This window comes from Vitis vinifera, chromosome 15 (assembly GCF_030704535.1).
Source record: "Vitis vinifera cultivar Pinot Noir 40024 chromosome 15, ASM3070453v1".
NCBI classification, from domain to species: Eukaryota; Viridiplantae; Streptophyta; class Magnoliopsida; order Vitales; family Vitaceae; genus Vitis; species Vitis vinifera.
The window spans coordinates 18,164,521-18,180,658 of NC_081819.1; the positions used below are offsets into that span (position 1 = coordinate 18,164,521).

The 16,138-nt window shown below is 32.2% G+C and overlaps 3 protein-coding genes across 3 annotated transcripts; all 3 read right to left on the reverse strand.

Annotated features, from left to right (window-relative positions):
• Window positions 1-8,511: 8,511 nt before the first annotated feature.
• Window positions 8,512-9,814, reverse strand: LOC104881872 (two-component response regulator ARR1). Its single transcript, XM_010663323.3, has 3 exons — window positions 9,606-9,814; window positions 9,356-9,508; window positions 8,512-9,233 (listed from the first exon to the last, which is right to left on the reverse strand). The coding sequence occupies exons 1-3, from the start codon at window positions 9,748-9,750 to the stop codon at window positions 8,656-8,658; spliced, it is 876 nt and encodes a 291-aa protein (XP_010661625.1). The 5' UTR covers window positions 9,751-9,814; the 3' UTR covers window positions 8,512-8,655.
• A 3,434-nt stretch (window positions 9,815-13,248) lies between these two features.
• On the reverse strand, window positions 13,249-14,308 carry LOC104881893 (transcription factor BOA-like). Its single transcript, XM_019225599.2, has 3 exons — window positions 14,238-14,308; window positions 13,605-14,154; window positions 13,249-13,506 (listed from the first exon to the last, which is right to left on the reverse strand). Exons 1-2 carry the CDS (start codon window positions 14,283-14,285, stop codon window positions 13,636-13,638), a joined length of 567 nt encoding a protein of 188 aa, XP_019081144.2. The 5' UTR covers window positions 14,286-14,308; the 3' UTR covers window positions 13,249-13,506; window positions 13,605-13,635.
• Window positions 14,309-14,345: 37 nt separating this feature from the next.
• On the reverse strand, window positions 14,346-15,352 carry LOC132255185 (two-component response regulator ARR2-like). The gene is made up of 3 exons (XM_059743046.1): window positions 15,161-15,352; window positions 14,893-15,045; window positions 14,346-14,803 (listed from the first exon to the last, which is right to left on the reverse strand). The coding sequence occupies exons 1-3, from the start codon at window positions 15,297-15,299 to the stop codon at window positions 14,346-14,348; spliced, it is 750 nt and encodes a 249-aa protein (XP_059599029.1). The 5' UTR covers window positions 15,300-15,352.
• Window positions 15,353-16,138: the final 786 nt, after the last annotated feature.

Sequence of the window (16,138 nt, forward strand, 5' to 3'; positions counted from 1 at the left end):
AATTTGATAATTTCATAAATCAGTGTTAATTTAATTTGTGTATTGTGATCCATAATGGGGCTGGACACATTATTGCTTGATTTCTATGGGTTCACCCTAATTCACTTGACTGTCCCATTAAGTCAAGTGGTCCAAATTGTGTATGTGTGATATGTAATATATATATATATAAGGGAAAAAGGCAGGGTGACTATCCTATTCTGTTATGTTTTTCTCCTTGGGATTGAGAAGAGAATGTACTGCACGAACGAACTCTTTAGAGCACACAATTATTTTGGGTGTTGAAAGGGAAGAGCCAATTGAACTCGAGGTTTCTCTCCTTCACGAATTGAACGCATCCTTGAACATCAAAAGAACACAGGAATGACTTTCTATGGGATCAATCAAGGTTAGTTTTTCTTAATTCCCAATTTTTATTGTATGCTTTAATGTCTTTCATGAGATCCTGTTTATGATTTAAATTTTTCATCAATTGGTATCAGAGCACCCATAGATGACATTTAAGTTGCAATTTTTTTTTTAAAGTTTTTGGATTAATCAAGGTTTTCTCGAAGTCAATTTTTGGGGCTTTTTTTCGTTTGATGTTAATTCTCCATTTTGAAGAAAAATTGATGTTGGAGACTTGTAGAAAACATCTTTTGGAGGAAAATCCAGAATTTTTTTTGGTTTTTTGGAACTCAATTGATGGAATTTCGAAAACTAAGGTTTCTTATGGCTCTTCGTTTATGCGTTTTTGTGCAAATTTTTAGTCAAGATTGATGGATTAATATTTGATGACGGAAAATCGGTTGTTTGTGTAGGAAATTGCATAGTTTTTTTTGCCGAAATTTTTTTTTCTTCTCTAGATCTGTACAGCTAGAACCAGGGTTGTTCAGCCCGTGGAAAAGATGATGACGTCATCATGACATCATAATTTAAAAAAAAAACAAAAAAAACATTTTTTTTTTGTCTTGGCATTCTTGGAATGATAATGCATATGTTGGAATTATTATGCATTTATAAAATTTGGATTTATTGGGACACTTATTATTGTTATTGTTGTTGTTCTTTTGGGTATAATTTTTGTGTTATACCAATAATGTTGTCCTAAACTATTTTGTTCAATATCTCAATTTATTATGACATTGAAGAACACTTGTGTGATTGCCTATCGTAATTCTAAGTGTGTCAAGTTGTGCAAATTGAGATATTTTGAATTCATCATGACAATAGTGAACATATATGTGGTTGCCCATCGTGATCCTATATGTGTCAAATTGTCTTTGTTGAAATATTTAATCTCCCACATTTTGGTTGTTTTATTATTGTAATTACTAAGATCCATACAGGTATTGTAATTGTCCTATCGATAATTATAATCCTTGGTAGGATGTTTAGATTGGTGAAGGAAATTAATTATATATTATGAATCGTACTATTTTTTTTTTTTGCCCTTTCGGTAATAAAATTAGTGCATCTTGGTTGTGATATATAATTATTTGTCCTTACCGCTATGAAATTTTCAAAATTCCAAGCTATTGGTAAATTGAGTAATTCTGGAAACTAGCAAACAACATGATTTTGTAGTAACATGCATATTGTTTTATTTTGCTATTTTCCAGCAACTAGCAATCCTAGTATTACTCTGCAATTGTCTGTCATCAAGCTTTTTACAGGAAATAATTTTGAGGAATGGTTTGAGTCTTTCAACGTCCATATGACCCTGCAAAATCTGGACTTGACTTTGAGAGTTGATGAGTCAAGTAAACCCACTTATATGAGCTCTACAGACGAAAGATCCTTTTATGAGAAATGGGAGCACTCCAATAAGAGTTGTCTGATGGTGATGAAATACACTATGGATAAGTCCATTAAAGAATGTGTGCCAAAGACAGAAAGGGCCAAAGATTTTTTGGAATATGTGAAGGCCAATTATACCAAGACTGATAAGGCAAAAATGGCAACTCACTTGAAGCTTCTCAAAACCACTGTGTATGATGGAGTAGGTGGGGTTAGAGATCACATCATCAAACTAAAGCACTATTTCAACAAGGCAAATGAGATGAAAGTGGAGTTAAGTGAGAAATTCCTGAAATGGCTAATACTTAAGTCTCTTCCTGCTTCCTTTGATGCAGTGAAGTTGACCTATAATGCCTTGAAGGAAGAATGGACTTTGGAGGAGTTGATGTCCATTGTGGTGCAATATGAAGTCTCACTGAAGAAAAATGAGACTCACTTCATTGCTCTTGTTATTGATCATGGGAGCAATATGAAGAAAAAACCTCAACACAAGAATTCTGGTGGCTCTAAGCAATTCAAGAGGAGAGGGAATTTGAGTCAAGGAGCCCTTAGTGGATCTGCTTCATCTATTGGTACAAAGAATGAGAAATTCAAGTGGAAGTGCAACTTTTGTCATAAGGTTAGGCATAAGCAGGTTGATTGCTTCAAGTTTAAAAATTGGCTAGAGAAAAAGAAGAAATGTAAAATTGTGGTTGTGATTGATTTGAATGCAAACATGATTGAGACTAATATTGTTAATGTTCATGTCAATTCTTGGTGGTTAGATACTGGTGCCACTATTCATGTTACTAATTCTTTGTAGGAGATGACAAAGAAAAGGAGGTCGTCAAAGCATGAAGAATTTGTGTACATGGGTAATGGAAGCAAAGTGAAAGTAGAATTTTTTGGCATCATAAAACTGAGATTGGCCACCGAAAGCTTTTTATTGTTACACGATGTTGTTTACATTCCCTCACTTAGGAGGAATTTGATTTATGTATCTGTTTTGGATAGACATGGTTATTCTTTTCACTTTGGAGGTGGAAAAGTGGATATTTTTAGCAACTCAGTCTTAATTGACAATGGTATTTTGTTTGGCAATCTTTATAGTCTCAGTTTGCATCATGGTCCTTTGTGTGATTCATCTTCCGTTAATTCTGTTGTTGGTTGCAAGCATGCTAGAATGAATTTGAGTTCTTCTATGTTGTGGCACAAATGCTTAGGTCATATTTCTAAGCAAAGATTAGAGAGATTGGTTAGAGATGGTGTGCTTTCTGATCTTGATTTCTCAGACTTCGAGACTTGTGTTGTTTACTTAAAGGGGAAGATGATAGCTAAGACCATAAATGAGAAGATTGATAGGTGCGAAGACACTTTAGACTTGATCCACACAGATATATGTGGTCCTTTGACACCAACTGCTTTAGGGGGTTATAAATATTTCATCACTTTTATTGATGATTTCTCTAGATATGGTTATGTTGAACTAATCCATGAGAAATCTGACTCCCTAAATGTGTTTAAGGCCTTTAAGGCTAAGGTGGAGTTTTAGTTGGGAAAGCCCATTAAAGTTGTGAAGTCTGATAGAGGTGGTGAGTATTATGGGAGATATGATGAGACTGGACAAAATCATGGACCATTCGCTAAGTTTCTATTGGAATGTCGCATTGATGCGAGATATACAATGTCAGGCACTTCTCAACAGAATGGGGTTGCAGAAAGGAGGAATCGCACATTATTGGATATGGTGAGGTGCATGTTGTCTAATTCCTCATTGCCAGAATTTTTGTGGGGTGAAGCCTTAAGGACCGCGACATATATTTTGAATCAAGTGCCTAGTAAGTTTGTGCCTAAGACACCTTATGAGCTATGGTCAGGGAAGATACCGAGTTTTCATCATTTCCATGTTTGGGAATATAAGGTTGAGGTTAGGCCCTATAACCCACAGTCAAAGAAACTTGATCCTAAAACCATCAATGGTTTCTTTGTAGGTTATTGCATTGGATCAAGGGGTTCCAGATTTTATTGTTCATCTCATACCACTAGGATCATTAAGTCAGACAGGGTTGTATACTTTGAGGATGAAGTTAATGTTGATCCAATTTTTGTGCCTTGTGAAATACCTTTTGGAGAAGAGCATGTTGTGATTCCTTTTCCTACATCTTATGTTCCAAATGTGGATGTTCCTATTGTCCAACAGCCAGCCACTAATCAAAGAGAGCATGGTGATCAAGTGGAATCTAGCATTCCCGTTGATAATACTATTGTTGATGGGGTTCCTTTAAGAAGATCACAAAGGGTTCGTAGGCCAGCTATTTCAAATGACTACATGATTTATTTGCAGGAGCATGAGTATGATGGTTATGATGTTTCTGATCCAATCACTTATCAAGAAGCAATTCATTGTCCTCAATTCACTTATTGGAAAAAAGCCATGGATGATGAAATGAATCTTATGTATATGAATAGTGTTTGGGACTTGGTCGAATTGCCACATGGTTGTAAACCAATTGGGTGTAAGTGGGTCTTTAAGACCAAACGTGATTCTTGTGGGCGAATAGAGAAATATAAAGCTAGACTTGTGGTTAAAGGTTATAGTCAAAGAGAAGAGATTGATTTTAAGGAAACCTTCTCACCTGTGTCGACCAAGGACATTTTTAGAGTGATTATGGCTATAGTAGCTCATTTTGATTTGGAACTACATCAGATGGATGTCAAGACAGCTTTCTTAAATGGTGATTTGGATGAGGACGTGTATATGGAGCAGCCTACTGGTTTTTATAGAAGTTGGAAAGGAACACTTAGTTTGTAAGCTTAATAAGTCAATTTATGGTCTTAAACAGGTTTCAAGGCAGTGGTATCTAAAGTTTGATAGGATTATCACCCAAAATAGTTTTAAAGAGAATACAATTGACAAATGCATATATTTGAGGGTCAGTGAGAGTAGTTACATATTTCTTGTTTTATATGTTGATGACATACTACTCGCATCAAATGATTCTGACTTGTTGATTGAGACAAAGCACATGTTGTCAACCCATTTTTGACATGAAGGATCTTGGTGAGGCTTCTTATGTTTTGGGCATAAAGAGTCTTCGTGATAAGGCTAATGAGGTGCTCAAATTGTCTCAACGAACCTATATTGAGAAGATATTAAGGAGGTTCAATATGCACAACTGTAGTTCTACTAAAGCACCAATTGTGAAGGGTGATAAATTTTCAAAGGCTCAGTGTCCTCAAAATGATGATGAGAGAGAGGAAATGAGAATCATTCCTTATTCATCTTTGGTTAGCAGCCTTATGTATGCTCAAGTATGTACACGCCCTGATATTGCTTTTGTTGTGGGCATGTTGGGAAGATACTTGAGCAATCCTGGGAGTCAACATTGGAAAGCTGCTAAGAAGGTCCTTAGGTATTTGCAAGGAACTAAGGACTCAATGTTGACATATCGGCGCACCAACATACTTGATGTAGTTGGGTTTTGTGATGCTGATTTTGCTGGTTGCATAGATGATAAGAAATCCATTACAAGCTATATTTTTATGATGGCAGGAGGAGCTTTATCTTGGAAAAGTGTCAAGCAGACACTTACAACATCCTCAACTATGGAGGCAAAGTATGTGGCATGTTATGAGGCTTGTTGTCATGCTAAGTGGGTGCAGAATTTTATTTCAGCTTTGGGAGTTGTTGACTCCATTTCTAAACCGCTAAAATTATTTTGTGACAATTCCGTAGCTGTTGTTTTCTCTAAGAACGCTAGGAGTATTTCTCGCTCCAAACATATTGATGTAAAATTCTATTTTGTTAAGGAGAAAGTAGTAGAGTCTCTTATTGATATTGAGCACATGTCCACAAAAAGTATGTTGGCGGATCCACTAACAAAAGGCTTACCCATAGTTGTGTTTCAGGAACATGTATCTCAAATGGGGTTGTTGGAAGCCTAAGTTGTATTAAGTTAGTGGGAGCCACTTTTGGTATTGTAATATTATGCTATTGTTGGAAGGATTGATATTATTGTATATTTCCCTGTGAATCAAGCAATGAAGCATATATGATTGCTTTTGATTATTTGTTTTTGATGAGATTCTATGGGGCATTGATTTATGATTATGTATAAGTTGTGATGTTTGATTATATAGTCCAAGTGGGAGAATTGTTGGAATTTTTATGTGTGGACTTACATAATCAATTTGATAATGTCATAAATCAATGTTAATTTAATTTGTGCATTGTGATCCATAATGGAGCTGGACACATTATTGCTTGATTTCTATGGGCTCACCCTAATTCACTTGGCTGACTCATTAAGTCAAGTGGTCCAAACTGTGTATGTGTGATATGTAATATATATATAAGGGAAAAAGGCAGGGTGGCTATCCTATTATGTTTTGTTTTTCTCTTTGGGATTGAGAAGAAAATGTACTGCACGAACAAACTCTTCAGAGCACACAGTTATTTTGGATGTTGAAAGGGAAGAGCCAATTGAACCCGGGGTTTCTCTCCTTCACGAATTGAACGCATCCTTAAACATCAAAAGAGCACAGGAATGGCTTTCTATGGGATTAATCAAGGTCAATTTTTCTTAATTCCCAATTTTTATTGTATGCTTTAATGTCTTTCATGAGATCTTGTTTATGGTTTAAATTTTTCATGAGTCCTTTTTTTCCTCTTAAAATAGTATAGGGCTCATTTGGTCATGTTTTTTAGGACTTGTTTTCAAAAATTATTTTAAAGTTAAAAAAAAATGGTTTTTTGATATTTTCTGAAAATAAGGGTGTTTGCAAGTTATTTTTTAAAATACTCTTCAAAGAACAAAAGGCAAAAATTTCATTTGGATAAATAAATTTTAGTTTTTTTAATAATAATTTTTTATTTTGATTATGTGAATTTTGTATGTTCAATTTATATAATATCAATTAAATGTAATTCAAGTCTTATTAAAAATAAAAAATATATATTTTTATAATAATAAATAAATTGAAAATACATCATTTTTAATAAAATATGAATACTAATATTATGATAAAATCATAACTTATATTTTGTATAAAAAAATATATTATTTTAGTCTATATTATAAAATAAGGATATTAACATTGTATAAAAATAATATTATTTTAATATGTATTATAAAATATGAATTTAACCGTTTATAGAGGTATAATTGATTTTTTTTTTGTTAAAAATGAATAATAATAATTTAAAAATAAAAATAGTTAATAAAATTTTAGTTTAGATGAGTTAAAAAATAAATTTTAATTTTTTTTAATATGTGAATAAATCAAGCTTTTTTGTAATCATCAAAAGATTAGGAAAACCTTTAAGCTAATATAAGATAAATAAAATTGACTCATTACTTAATTCAGATCTAATTTAACAAATAAAATTTTCACAAAATTACAATTATGTATAAAGAAGAAACTAGCAAAATAATATTTCAGATGAGTTTTGTTTATAAATTAACTTTCTAATATATTATTAAATTTTGAATGTCAGTAACTTTCTAGTATTAATTTCATCAACTTTTGAATTTGAAATGATTTTTACAAATTAATAAATCTTATGTATTAAGTATTACTTAATTTGAAATCTATTTACTTAATAAAAAATTTAGAGAAAATTAAAAAAAAATTCAAAAAAAAGCACAGATAAAGAAATCATATTTAAAGATTTTTGGTATGGAGTGGTGGAGATACAACAAATCCAAAAAATATTGTATTCTATTTTATTTATTTCTATGAATTTTTAAATTATTTTTTATTTTTATTTTGAAAATTATGTGAAAGCAAATTTTGGTTGTTGTAGAAACATGAAAAGTATTTTGTATAGGATAAGATTGCCACATAAATTTTTTAAAAATAATTTTTTATTGGATGGTTACATGCTCTCAGTATTTTAAAGAATTAATTGGTAAAAAAAATGATAAAATAATCCTCATGGATTTAACATTATATATATTTTTACTTGAAGAGTAATCAATTTTTTACATAAATACATCGATCATTTCAAGTATTTACATGTAGGTTTTAAAAAAGTAAAAATGTTTTTATCAAAATATGATTAAAAAAATAATGAAATATTAGATTTTTAAAATCAGGTTTTCAACGACACTTTTAATCAAATAACCTTATTTTAAATATGAGTTAATTAGTAAGTGAAAATCAAATGATTGAAAAATGCTGCGATTGAGATTTATCATTTATCTACGTAAGTGAAAAGAGGAATCCGTTAATTAGTTAATTCTGTTTAAACATTCGGCTAGAAACCCCAAGTTCAAATTAATTTTTATGTTTTTGATGACGTTTTCAGACAAAAGGCTGCAATATCCGTTAAAAATAACTGAATTTTTTTATTCGTTATTCTAGTTGTCCGAGATTTGGAACAATTAGTACGTAACAAAAACTCACACATAGAGAAATATAAGGACCTTCTTCTCCTAAATGACGAATTATTTGAATTTAATCATTCCAAAGGTATTTATTAACTGTTAATATCAAAAACAGACATTTAAGACTTGGTTTGATAATTATTTTTAAAAATAAATTTTAAAAATTATTTTATGATATTTTATAGAATAAAACCTAAAATATTTTTAATTTATTTATATATATTTTAAAAATAATTTTTACAGCTTTATTTTTAATTATTCTACGTATTATATAATTATTTGAAAACAATGGAAAATAATTTTCGGATTTTTAAAAGTGTTTTATTGTTATTATTATTATTACGGAGAATAGAAAACAAAACCGTTATCAAACCAACCCATAAAATTTATTCCAATTCATAGAAGTATATCCAGAACCTGAATACATTATTCATCAACTTTATTCATAACCCAAAAACCCACCAAACAAGAACTCTCAAAGCTACTACTGGGGTGGATGATCAGAACCCTATTTGGGGAACAGTTGGTCGCCGCCTTTCGCCATATCGGACCCCTCATGATCATCTTCTGTTTCAGCCTCAGATTTCTTATCTGTTCCCTGCTCCTGTGGTGGTGGCGGCAGCCATGGTTGTGGGGGCGGTATGAGCTGTTCGTCTTCAATGGGGTTGGTGCACAAACCCGACCCACTGTCTGCAGTTCCAGAGGCAGAGCTTCCAGCAATATTCAGCTTTGGCTTCTTGGGCATGGGTGAAGTCAGGGTATCTTCCTCCTCTTCTTTCCTGGTCTCTACAGCGGACTCTTGATGGCTCTTCTCTCCATCACTCACTGCACTATATTCATCTCCATCTCCATCTCCATCTCCATCCGATTCGTCTTCTTCCTCGAATGATTCAACAACCTCAACAATAGTTACATTACTACTCCCCTTCTTTTCAGTTTCTAGGCTGAGTTTCTGTCGTCTTCTCTTAAAGACATACTGCCAAAAGTTCGTCACATCCTCCATTAAAACTGGCTTCACGAGATAGTACTCAGCGCCTCTTCTAAGACTTTTTAACATCACATCCTCATTCGAATCAGCAGACATAACTGCAACATTACCAACAAAGAAAAAAGGCAGAAAATCAAGAAGAAAGAACAACAAATGAAGAAGAAAAAGACAGTGAGATGAGCAGAAGATGACTTGAGAAGAAGTAATTAACGCCACTCACTGACAACAGGCAATTTGGAAGTTCTTCTGATTTCATCAAGAAGGTCGAGTCCGTACATGTCAGGCATGTGAAGCTCCGTCATAACGAGGTCAACTCCACACCCTCCTTCTAGTGTCATTGCCAAAGCATCCACAGCTCGATCAACAGTCAAAACTGATCATCAAAAGTAAAAACCACGACCACAAAAAAAAGAAAAATGTTAAGAGAATTGTTCATGGAAATTAGAATGAAAGAGAGAAGGAAACAACACCTTCATATGTCAAGGCTCTGAGCATTCCTGAAACGATCATGAGGCAGGTGGGATCACAATCCACAACCAAAACACAGATGTCTCTGTGCCCTTTAAATTCTTCAGTAGGAGTAACTGATGATGAAGAAGCTTTCTCACTGCCCATGACTGCAAAAAGCTGAGGGAAAATTTCTGAATTCAGAAGCTGCAAACAAGCAAGGAAGTGGTTGAGAGATGGATGATGAAAATGGGGTTTTATAACATCACTACCGTATCTCCTCATAATCCAGTGGGATTAATGGTAGCAAATTCATGTCTGGTGTGGGAGACTTTTTTCTATATTTGTAGGCATGCAATTACTGTTATTAAATAAAAGTAAGGGAAAAAGACAAGGCAGATGGAAAAGACAATATTACCCCTTTGACTTCTTTTGTTATGTAATTCTAAATTTGATTTTTTTTTTTTCTAACTTTTAGGAAATATTTGAATTTGAAAGAAGCGAAAAGATAAGATAATAGTTGAAAAAAAAATTTACCATTTTCCTCTCCATTAATGAAGTTATCAAGTTAATACTCTAATTTCTTTTTAATTATTTTTTTATTAGAAAAAAATTATGTTTTTAACAAATATTAAACACAAGAAATATCTTCATTTTTCACTTTTTCCTATTTTATCTCTAATTTTGAAAAATAATTTCACCCACAAGTTGACTTATCTTTATTACCAAAAGTACCATTCTCACCAACCTAATAAGACATCACTTATTAAATGCACCTATTTTAATTATTTTTCTTTTTCTTTTTGATTTTCATAAAAATTTCTCAAAATTTAAAATTCTTAAAATTAATATTAAAAATCATATTATTTGACCAAAAATAAATAATAGAAAATTTCAAAATTAATTATACTATTTTAAAATTTTACATAAATTTTAATTTAATTTAAAATAAAGTGAATGCATAATAATCTCTTAAAAGAATGACATAATGATAAATTTCATAAATAGTAATGTTGATGATAAAAATACAAATCATATATATTTTTTTAAATGAATAACAATAATTTAATAGAAATTATAAGATATGGATATTAATATTTAATAAAGCATTTTTCTAAATAAAAAATATATTTTAGAAAATAATAATGGTTAATTTTAAAACTTATTAGAAAGGTCAAAGAATAAAATACATCAAAGAATATATATATATATATCTCTACGCGCTGTATTTCATTGGCTTAAATTTTTAATTCTAATTTTTTTCAATTTATTTATTTATTTATTTTTTTCTTTTACTTTTCTTCCCTTAAATTTTCTCGACACCCCACATATCTAATTGACTAGATAAATAGACTCAACTACGAGCCTACTTCAAACTCAATAAGGTCTAGTTCTAATTTTAAATATGCTCTAGTTGAAAGTGTCCAAGAGCTCAACGGATAAAAGTTAAGTTACTCTAGGGATAATAAACTGATCTTCCCCAAGAACTCACATCGACGGGAAGGTTTGGCACCTCGATGTCAGCTCTTTGTCACTTGGGGATGTAGTATGTTCCAAGGGTTGGATTGTTCGCCTATTAAAATGGTACGTGAGCTAGGTTCAGAACATCATGAAACAGTTTGGTCCATATCCGATGTCGGTGTTAGAGCATTGAGAGGACCCTTTCCCAATACGAAAGGACAAGAAAGACACACCTTTGTTAATGTTAATAATGTTAATATTAACAAATTCAATATATATATATATATATATATATATATATATATATATATATATATATATATATATATATATATATATATATATTATTTTTTTAATATTTTAATATTTTTTATATTTTGAAAATAATAATGGTTAATTTTAAATTAATTTTAAAAATTACTAAATAAGTCAAAGAATATAATACATCAAATAATATATATATGTGTGTGTATGTGCGCGCGCAGAAGAGAAATTAACACGATCATTCTAAACTTGTATTTCATTGGCTTAAATTTTTAATTCTAATTTTTTTCAATTTATTTTTTTTTTCTTTTACTTTTCTTCCCTTAAATTTTCTCCTGACATATCTAATTGACTAGATAAATAGACTCAACTACGAGCCTACTTCAAACTCAATAAGGTCTAGTTCTAATTTTAAGTAAGTTCTAGTTGGAATTGTCCAAGAGCTCAATGGATCAAAGTTACTCTAGGGATAATAAACCGATCTTCCCCAAGAACTCACATCGACGGGAAGGTTTGGCACCTTGATGTCGGCTCTTTGCCACCTGGGGTTATAGTATGTTCCCCCGGGTTGGGTTGTTCACCTATTAAAATGGTACGTGAGTTAGGTTCAGAACGTCATGAGACAGTTCGGTCCATATCCGATGTCGGCATTAGAGCATTGAGAGGACCTTTCCCCAGTACGAAAGGACTAGGAAGGATGCATCTTTGTTAATGTTAATAATGTTAATATTAACAAATTCAATATATATATATATATATATATATATATATATATATATATATATATATTATTTTTTATATTTTGAATTTAATTTTTTTTAATAATTTTAAAATATTTAGTTCTTTTTAATCCTATTAAATTAATTGATATTCGATAGAGAATTGTTTTTAAAAATAAAAAATTGTTTTCTAAACTCAAAAACATGTTTGGTAATTTTTTTTATATATGTAACAGTTTTTTGAAAATATATTTTAATTGTTTTCACTTATTTTTTATATGGTTTGTTTTAAAAGTTAATTATAAAAATATAAAAAATGATTAAAAATAAAGTATTATTCATAAGAATTATTTTTAAAAAATATTTGAAAACATAGAAACAAGCTAAGGATATTTCAAATTTCAAACATAGCTTTGCTTTAAAAAATAAGAATAACTATTCTCAAAATCTATTTGTGAAAACATTCTCTAGCCTAAACTCCATTTAGTTCTAATATTTAACTAACCGATTGAAGGATCAAGTTTAGATGGAAATCACTTTTTTAATTAAAGCATAAGATTCTCGTATATGATATTCAATTTTTATAACATGTTAAATCTCTGCAACTTGCTTTAATAGTGAAAATCTTGTATAAACTTTTATAAAATTATGAACAATCGTCTCTTCTATATATCCTTTTGAAAATTCTTCTATGAGATTATGCTCGGTATAACAATACAATAATTTCATTTTTAAATCACATAACATGAATTACTTAAATGATGACTCTTGAAACAAATCAATGAAGTACTATGATATCAAAAACTATGAAAAGTTCAAATAATCTTAAGGTCCCTAATAGAACACTAACCGATTCTTAAAAGACGCTCAACCTTCTATCCAAGAATTTGTAGCAAAGCCAAGGCTCCTCGTGGGAGTCGAAGTGGAGGATCGTTGAGTGCAGGTGGAAGCTAGGGAGTCATAGCATAGCATGATACCCTTGATGCTTCCATTTTCTTTTTCTTTCCCCTACTAACACATCTTAGAATATCAAAACAACATTAACGGTATTTTAACGGCACGATTTTGAGGGGTGCAAATCCGTTAAAATTAACTGTATTTTTTTTATCGTTATTTTAGTTGTTCACAATCCAGAGGAATCCAAGGATTTTCATAGAGGGTAGTTATAACTTATAACGGCCAACATGAAAAACAGAAATCAAACGGCATTGGAGGAGACACAAACCGCAAAACACCAAAAACTTTAAATTCAAAACACATCCAAAATCAAAAACACGTCCAGTACATGCATTATCCAAATCATTCAAACACTAAAAACCCTAATCCAAAATCAGCTAAAGGAAGACTATGATATTCCAAAACCCAGTTGCCCAAGGTACATATCAAGGTTGAGCCGATCTTTGTTGTAGCTTGGATCCACCTCACATGGAGTATTGATACTGTATGTCCCCAAGTTCAAGGCATCTTCACCACCTTGTTCCTGTAAAACATTGAAACAAATGGGATATTTACTGACGAAATACTTCTAAAATGAAGCTCGATCTAGCTAGAGAAACTTGACTAAGCTTTGCAACCTACCAGACTACCACTGGGATGGATGATCAGAACCCTACATGGGGAACAGTTGGTTGCTGCCTTTTCTCATATAAAACCAGGCATCAGCTTCGGCTTCTCCGGTAAAGGTCTTGTCTGTTCCTTGCCCTTGTGGTGGAGGTGGTGGCAGCAGCCATGGTTGTGGGGGCTGCATGATGGAATTGGTGAACAAACCCCATCCATTGTTTGCTCTTCCAGCATTGAGAGCCATTGCAGTCTGGTTAAGTCCATGCAGACTGATACTGGGATAGCTACAATTTTGCTGATTAAACAGCAGAGTGGAATATTGCCCATGTTTGATATTACTGGGAGTAGCATAATTACTCTGAATATAGGCTGTGAATCCTGGTTGAGACGCCATTGTTGGGGGTAGCAGCTTTGGGGCTTGAATCCCATGTGAAATATTGTACACTGTCTGATTTCGATACGGCACAAAATTTCTTGATCCAAAGTAATCCATGGTGGTCTTTTTGGTGGCAAATTCAAGCACTGACTGGACTGCTAGCTTGTCCCGCTTCACAGAGAGACGATATTTCTGGAACAATACTAATTGGTGAATTGGAACTCAAGTCTTATGACAAACCCTAAAGCTAAAATTTTTCAACTGAAAAACCAAACCTGTAAATGGCTCGAAATATGTTCTTTTGTGAGCCCTTCCACTCCCATAAGATGAAGTATTTTCTTAGGATGAGCATCTACATTGGAAAAGAAGAGAAGAGAAAGGGATTATAATTTATACATCCATGGACAATACCATAAGAATAAAAATTTATGTGTCTTACTATCAAGGCCTAATTCACCAATGGCGAGCAAGAATTTGTCATGAAGTTCAGTCGTCCAAGTGAGTTTCGCCTTCTTTCGAATAGGCGAAGTAAGGGTATCTTCCTCATCGTCATCGTCTTTGTCGGTCTCTACAGTGTCTGTTGTGGGCTCTTGGTAACCATGCTTCCCATTACTGATCAGTGCACTACCTGCATCTACATCTGATTCATTTTCCCCCAATGATTCAACCTGGACACCACCCTTCTGCCCAGTTTTCTGCAGCTGTTTATCCCTCCTATTCAAGAACACATACTGCCAAAGGTTTTTTATACTTCCCATCTCAACCGGCTTCATCATATAATACGTAGCACCCTTATTAAGACTCCTCAACATGGCATCCTCCTCAGCATCAGCCGACATAACTGGATTACCATTACCATCCAAAAAGAAAAAGAAATCTGTAAATTACAAAATCATATCATTCAGCAATTTGGATTATACTAATACTCACTAACAACAGGCAATTTTGAAGTTTTTTGGATTTCATCAAGGAGCTGCAGTCCATCCATGTCAGGCATGTGAAGCTCTGTCATCACAAGGTCGACTTCATCCTTTCTTTCCAGTATCATCGCCAGTGCATCAGTAACTCGTTCCACAGTCACAACTGGTATAATAATCCAAATCAAGAACATAAAACCATGAAAATTGAAAATCCCATGAAGTATATATCAAGATTGTTCCAAAAAAAAGAGGTAGAAGAAAGAGAAAGAAAACAACACCTTGATATGTCAAAGCTCTAAGCATTCCTGAAATGGTCATGAGGCTAGTGGGATCACAATCCACAACCAAAACACAAATGTCTTTGTGCCCATTAGACCCTTCAGTAGGAGGATCTGATTCAGCTCTCTCAAATCTCATGTCTGCAAGATTCCAAGTGAAAAATCTTTGAATTCAGACAGTACTGCAAAGAAGCAAGGAGGTGGCCAAGAGATGAACGAAAATGGGGGTTTTATAGTGAATCCAAATCATCAATATTATTTCACTTGTGTGTGTACTGATGGCAGATTGATATCCTGTGAAGGAGATTTCTTTCCTTATTTTGCTTGTAAGCAGTCTATCCTTTTTATTTCCATTAAATAGATTTTAAAATAATCAACAATTTTCCCATATTTTTTAAAATAAATTTTACATTTGTGAGGATAGGATATGGGAGTATCCACGAGGATATAGAATTAAATGGCTGCTGACTATATGTATATATACAAATTTAAATTGGTTATTTTATTTTATATTACTTTTTCTTCCTTATTTGGTGAAATATTGATAAATTGTATTAAATTTAAATAGTGGTCTACCTTGTAGACCCATCCATTCTAATTATGGGAGATTTTGATTAAGGATTGAGCTTTTTTTTTTCATTACAATAGTGATTTCATGTGTGAAAAAGAAAGATCAATTAATTCATACACATCAAAAGGTAAGCCAATCAACTAGTGTCATGTATATACTTTAGGTCTCATTGCTTTAAACCGAAGTCTGCTCCTATTATTTTAGACTAAATTTCATTTTTTTTTACCTTAATCTCATTTATTTATACTATCATTCAATGACCTAAATTTCGAAGTATATTTTCAATAACCCAAATTATAATCTTCTGTAGATATGAATTTGATAGCCTATAATTTTCTTTAATTGTTTGATGATATGATATATATTTAAGTCTTTGGTACATTGGATTGTTAAATTGCTATCACCAT